Source organism: Grammomys surdaster, unplaced genomic scaffold, assembly GCF_004785775.1.
Source record: "Grammomys surdaster isolate TR1022 unplaced genomic scaffold, NIH_TR_1.0 100, whole genome shotgun sequence".
Classification (NCBI taxonomy): Eukaryota; Metazoa; Chordata; class Mammalia; order Rodentia; family Muridae; genus Grammomys; species Grammomys surdaster.
The window spans coordinates 2,557,875-2,563,962 of NW_021604579.1; the positions used below are offsets into that span (position 1 = coordinate 2,557,875).

General features: G+C 48.9%; 1 protein-coding gene across 1 annotated transcript; it reads left to right on the forward strand.

Annotated features, from left to right (window-relative positions):
• On the forward strand, nt 1–5,110 carry Znf691 (zinc finger protein 691). The gene is made up of 2 exons (XM_028787564.1): nt 1–39; nt 3,644–5,110. Exon 2 carries the CDS (start codon nt 3,653–3,655, stop codon nt 4,502–4,504), a length of 852 nt encoding a protein of 283 aa, XP_028643397.1. The 5' UTR covers nt 1–39; nt 3,644–3,652; the 3' UTR covers nt 4,505–5,110.
• Nucleotides 5,111–6,088: the final 978 nt, after the last annotated feature.

Here is a 6,088-nt window from a genome sequence, read left to right on the forward strand (position 1 = left end):
CCGAGGCGGCGCTGTCCCTGACCGAGCTGCTGGAGTGAGGTGGGTCGCGGCTGTGTTGAGGTGACGTGGGGGTTATGGGGAGGCGGACGCGAGACGCGGGGCACTTCGAGCTTGGCCCCTTCGCTCTCGCGAAGGTTTTGAAAGCTGCTATTTTGGAAGCTGCTGTTTCGCGAGTCCCAAAGGCCGCCGGGTACCGTGTGTCCCTCTGCTGCGATCCTCTCCCGGTCCTCGGATGGCCCAGCCTTACTACCCTCCTTCCCTTACGTTGGCCTTGAATCACTCCATGCAACTCCCACACACCGTGTCTTTAGGATCGCCCCTTGTACTCTTCCAGCTCCAGCCCCAAGATGTCCCATGGAAATGATCAACTCCCGTCCTTCAGCTTTCCCAGATGACTCCTCCAGCTTGACCCCTCCTTCCCCACTTAACTAGGCTCTTTGGACAGTGCTGCAGCCTTTGTCCTCTTGCCCTGACCACCTCAGATCCTCTGGCTTGTTTGATGTTCCGTCTCTGGTCCGCTATCTAGCTCCCGTGAGTGTTTCCTTAATTTTCCACACCCTGTCCCTGGTCCTTCCAAGTTACTCCCAGTGCCCTTGACTTGTACCCGGATCTAGAACTTTAATCTTTCAGACCACAACTTGGTCTCTTCCCTTTAATCCAGGCTCTTGTCCATCATCTGTGATCGCCAAGCCGCATCTTCTTGCCTTGTTCTTAGAACTCATCCCTCCTCTGCGCTCTTGCTCGCGACTCTGTGCTGCTGAGCTCTGAGGAAGAAAACCCAATATGCACTAGGTCTCTTCTCCCTCGGCTCTTTATAATGCAGTGTGACTTTGTATTTTTTCTGCATTGCCTTTTCAGTCAGAAATGGACCCCTATCCCTGTCAGCCTTGGTCTTGCTCATCTGTCCATTTTGTAAGTCATAGTTCAAATGCCACCTCTTCCGTGAAGTTCCTTCCTTGCTCTCTTCAGAGAAGTGTCTTTGTGTGTCCTAACTGCTGTGGCACCTTTCCTATCTTTCATGTTTTTCTCCCTCCAGTACTAGTGGAATGGTTAAACACCTCGGCTTTGGAAGGATGAGCATGGGCTTCCGTTTTGTCACTTACTGTATGCTCTTGTCACTTACTGTGTGCTCTTAGGCAAGTGACTTGATTTCTCTGAGTTTCAGTTTCTTCATTTCTAAAGTAAGTATGAAAAATGCATAGTTGAGCTAGGTGTAGAGGCACATGCCTTTAATCCCAGCACTGGGAAGACAGAGGAGCTGTTACAATGAATCGAGATGGTGCACATGGACCGCTCAGCCCTAGGTCGAGTGCTCTGTGGGACCTTTAAGAAAATGTTAACTTTTCCTGAACACTGTGTAATGTGCCATATGCAGCGATGGCCAGGAAGAATGGGTCCACACTGTCTGTTCCCTGGAACATCACCTTCTAGATTGTGTTCAGGCTTGGTCACTAGTGTCTTTACCTACTGAGTCATTGTTTTTTTTCCAGCTCAGTTTTAAGAACGTATTATATGTATGTGTGTGCACCTGAGTATATGTATGTGCACCACATGTGTGCAGGTGCCTGTGGAGAGCAGAATAGAACATTAGATTCCCCTGAAGCTGGAGCTACAGGTAATTGTGAGCTACCTGATGTGGGTACTAGGAATTGAGTCTGAGTCCTCTGCAAAAGCACTAAGTGCTCTTAACCACTGAGCTAGCTCTCCAGCCCCCAACTCAGTCTCTCTTTTAAATTTATTTGCTTGTTTGTTTTAGTGTTTGAGACAGAGCCTCATTATGTAGCTTTGTCTGTTCCAGAACTCACCATATAGAGATCGAGCAGTCCTCTAACACACAGAGATCCGCCTGCCTCTGCCTCCCAAGTGCTGGGATTAGAGGCCTGTGCCACTATGCCTGGCAGTCTTTCTACGCTTATATTTACCCAGCATTCAGCCCTGGAGAGACATTTGGAGAATTATATGGTCTTAGCAGTTTTAAAAGAGAATATACAGTTGGGCATGCATGGTGACACATGCTTCTAAATCTAGCACTCAGGAGACAGAGACAAGTGGATCTCTGCCAGTTCAAGGCCTGCCTGGTCTACATAAAGAGTTCCAGGACAACCACAGTTATATAGAGAAACCCTATTTAAAAATAATTAGTGGGGCTGGAGAGATGGCTCAGTGGTTAAGAGCACTGACTGCTCTTCCAGAGGTCCTGAGTTCAATTCCCAGCAACCACATGGTGGCTCACAACCATCTGTAACAGCATCTGATGCCCTCTTCTGGTGTGTCTGAAGACAGCTGCAGTGTACTCATATAAATAAAACTAAATAAATCTTTAAAAAAATAATAATAATTAGTGGAGGCTACATTGCTTCCTGTCTGTAGATCCTAAAGTCCTAGGCAGAGTCATCAGGGGCAGAGATGAAAGTTCTCACCCATCTCATCTCTCATTCAGAAAATCAGTGAGTGCCCAGCCTTGTGCTACAGAAAGCTGCTACAGTGACCCAGTCCCTTAAGTTGCTTATAAATAACTATTGAGAACAGATGTGTGAAAAAGTAAGTATACAAACAAGCACAACATTCTGTTGTAAAGGAGAAAGTGGGCACAACTCAGGAGATTGCTGAGGGGTCTTAGCAGGGTTTGAGATTAGACAGAAGAAAGCAAGACAAGCATTCTGGATATACTTCTGGCTTTCTGTACACTTCTAGTCAGTTCACTTTGTAGGGGTGGGGCATGTATATTTTTTGTGGCTGTATCAGATATGGATGTGTATGTGGTCTACATGGCTGATGTCAGTATGTTGGTTCTATGTGTGACATGAATGCATACATGGTGTATACAGCTGATGTCAGTGTGTTTGGTCCTGTGTGTGGTGTGATAGAATGTAGCTAAATGTGACCATAGCTGTGTGTTATTTAAGAGTGTAGCTGTGTGTGTATGAATCTGTGTGAAGCTGGCACTGATCCACCACGGCAGACAGAGCTCAAGCCCTGCAGTAGGTCTTGTTAACCTGCTGGAAGATTACGGAAAGGTCTAGAGAGGAATGGGTTGGCAGAGCATAAGACTATTCACGCTGGGCCTTGTAAGTAACTACTTCTAGGTATTTATGTTCATCTCAGAGTCAGTGAGTAGATGGCTACTAAACAGGAAGAAGATGGATTCATCTCTAAATGAAAGCACCTTTACTTACACATAGTCGATAGTGCCATTGTTTATGGCATTAAGAAAAGTGACATTCAGCCGGGCAGTGGTGGCGCACGCCTTTAATCCCAGTACTTGGGAGGCAGAGGCAGGCGGATTTCTGAATTCGAGAGTTCAAGGCTAGCCTGGTCTACAGAGTGAGTTCCAGGACAGCCAGGGCTACACAGAGAAACCCTGTCTTGAAAGACCAAACCAAAAAAAAAAAAAAAAGAAAAGAAAAAAGTGACATTCAGATTGCACAGGGTACATCTGTTAGTGGTGGGTAGCCTTAACTCTCTGTGAAAGTTTGTCATTTGAAAGTTAAGGAGTAAATAAAGTTATTTGACATTATTCCTGGGGGGAGGTATACACAGCTCAACCAGAAAGCTACCAGAAAGCAAGATTCTGTGGGGCCTCATGGCCAGACACAAGGAAAGACATAGGAATAAAGGTGTTGAATGTTGTGTTCATTCCCAGGGTTCAGAGATGGGCAGCGAGAAGGAGCAGAGTCCCGAAGCACAGCTGCCTGAGGAAGGGGAAGGGACTAAGCCTTGGAGAGTGGATGGCTCAAAGGATTTTCAGATCACATCTGAGGAGGAACATGGGCAGGAGAGCCTGTCGGAGGGGCTCCACAAAACATATCCACAAAAGCCATGGCGGAAAGTCACTGCCCGAGCTAGAGGTCTCAGGGATCCCATGACTTTTTCAAGCCCAGAGACAGATGAGAAGCCTTTTATATGTGCTCAGTGTGGCAAAACCTTCAACAATACCTCCAACCTGAGGACGCACCAGCGGATCCACACTGGCGAGAAGCCGTACAAATGTTCAGAGTGTGGCAAGAGCTTCTCCCGGAGCTCCAACCGCATCCGGCACGAGCGCATCCACCTGGAAGAGAAGCACTACCAATGTGCCAAGTGTCAGGAGAGCTTCCGGCGGCGCTCCGACCTCACCACGCACCAGCAAGATCACCTGGGCCAGCGGCCATACCGCTGTGACATCTGTGGCAAGAGCTTCGGTCAGAGCGCCGCGCTGGCTGTCCACCGCCGAACCCACCTAGAGCCAGCCCCTTACATCTGCTGTGAGTGTGGGAAGAGTTTCAGCAACAGCTCCAGCTTTGGGGTGCACCACCGCACCCACACGGGCGAGAGGCCTTATGAGTGCACTGAATGTGGGCGGACCTTCAGTGACATCTCCAACTTTGGTGCACACCAGAGAACGCACAGAGGGGAGAAGCCGTACAGGTGCACCCAGTGTGGGAAACACTTCTCCCGGAGTTCCAACCTCATCCGACACCAGAAAACACACTTGGGCGAGCAGGAGGAGAAGGATTCCAGTTAAAGTGGAGTGGGAGCCCTGCTTAGAGAGTCAGGGAGAGCATAGAGCCCACCTGTATGGAGGAGGGCCTGCTGTGGCCTCCAGGACTACAAAGCCTTCACTTGTGGAAAAGCTCCTTCTAAAGCTCAGGAAATCCTGAGAAGGGACTGAGTAAAAATCCTGCCTCTTCCCAGCAGTTTTTTGCTTTGGAAAATCAGAGTGCTCACTCTTCATTTCCTCAGGGGGTAGGGGGTTGGGGGGTAGACTCAGGATATGCTCCTGTCTCTGGGGCATCAGTCCCCTGGCTTTGGGGGTAGTGCCTGAAACGGTATCATTGTCTGCAGGTCCTCCAAAGTTGTCTAGCTTCACACACACTACAGTGGCCTGTGAGTTCCTACCTGCTGTGCCTCATCCTATGTCAGCCTCTAGAGCCTTAGGCTGGGAGGCATGGCCCTCCTGTTGAAGGGCCCCTCCAGTCTGAGGAGAGGCTTGTGGTCCTCCAGTGAGGGTGAAAAGGAAGCCTCAGGGATCCGCCATCCAGGGACCCTCCCATGCTTGTTACCTGGTTTTCTCACCCCAACTTGTGTCTGTCTCCTCAGTGATTACCAGTAAACACTTCAATGAAAAGGACCTGTGTACGTATTTGGGGATGTGGGGTGCAGGGGAGATTGTTCCGGGGCAGCCATTCTGCAAAGGTGTTGAGTAGAATTCTGAGACGGGTGGTGGCTCCTCTGAAATGTGAAGGGCAGCAGGGCTGAGCTCTGGAGCCTTTGAAGAGGAGGGAGGGGATAATCATTTGGGCGCCCTCTGTAGGCTGTTAGTAGAGGGGATAGTCACTTGGGCGCCCTCTGTAGGCCGTTAGGTGTACAAGCCATTCTTTAATCTCATCCAGTTACCACAGTAACCCTCAAGGGCAGGAGATGGAACAGTTGAAAGGAAGGTCACACAGTGGGTGTGTGGTAGGGCCGGTGTAGTCTTGGCTTCTTCAGCTCATCCTTATGTTTTTTTTGCATATACTTTGTTGGCCTCTGAAGGAGGCTGGCCTAGAGGTGGGTGCTAGTGTGGCCTCTTGATACAACCTTGACCTCTTCGCTCTTGAAAGTCACATCACGATAAGAACCTTTCAAACTTTTAATTAATTTTCAAACTACTATTAATTGAGCACTTTTGTGGCTAAGGGAATTGACAGTGACGGGGAGTAGGGGATTGGGAAGGGGTGATATAAAAATTCTTAAAACCAGATGACAGCATTTCATTCATAGCAGTAGATTCGTCCCTAGGGCTCGGACAGTGAGGTTTCCTGTCCTCATTTAGGCCTGGCTTCCCAGGTCAGTTTCTCACTTGGAAGTTTAGCGTTCACCCAGCTTTCCTTTACCAAAGTCAAGACACCCTTTCCGAAGCGTGTTAATCTCGGCTGTCAATCTGCAGTCCTGCCTCCCTGGGTCAGGAGTACTCTTCAATTGTGCCCAGTTACCAGAATGTTGACAAGGAGATGGCCGTGACTTGACCCTGCCCCTCAGCCTGGATGGGCTATACCAGGAACCTTACACTCATGAATTCTCATAGACACCTTGAGAGGTAAAAGTGTATCCACATGTTACAGGTAAG

What these genes read in the sequence shown, in the direction of transcription:
- Znf691 (XM_028787564.1), top strand. Translation starts at nt 3,653, where the DNA reads ATGGGCAGCGAGAAGGAGCAGAGTCCCGAAGCACAGCTGCCTGAGGAA.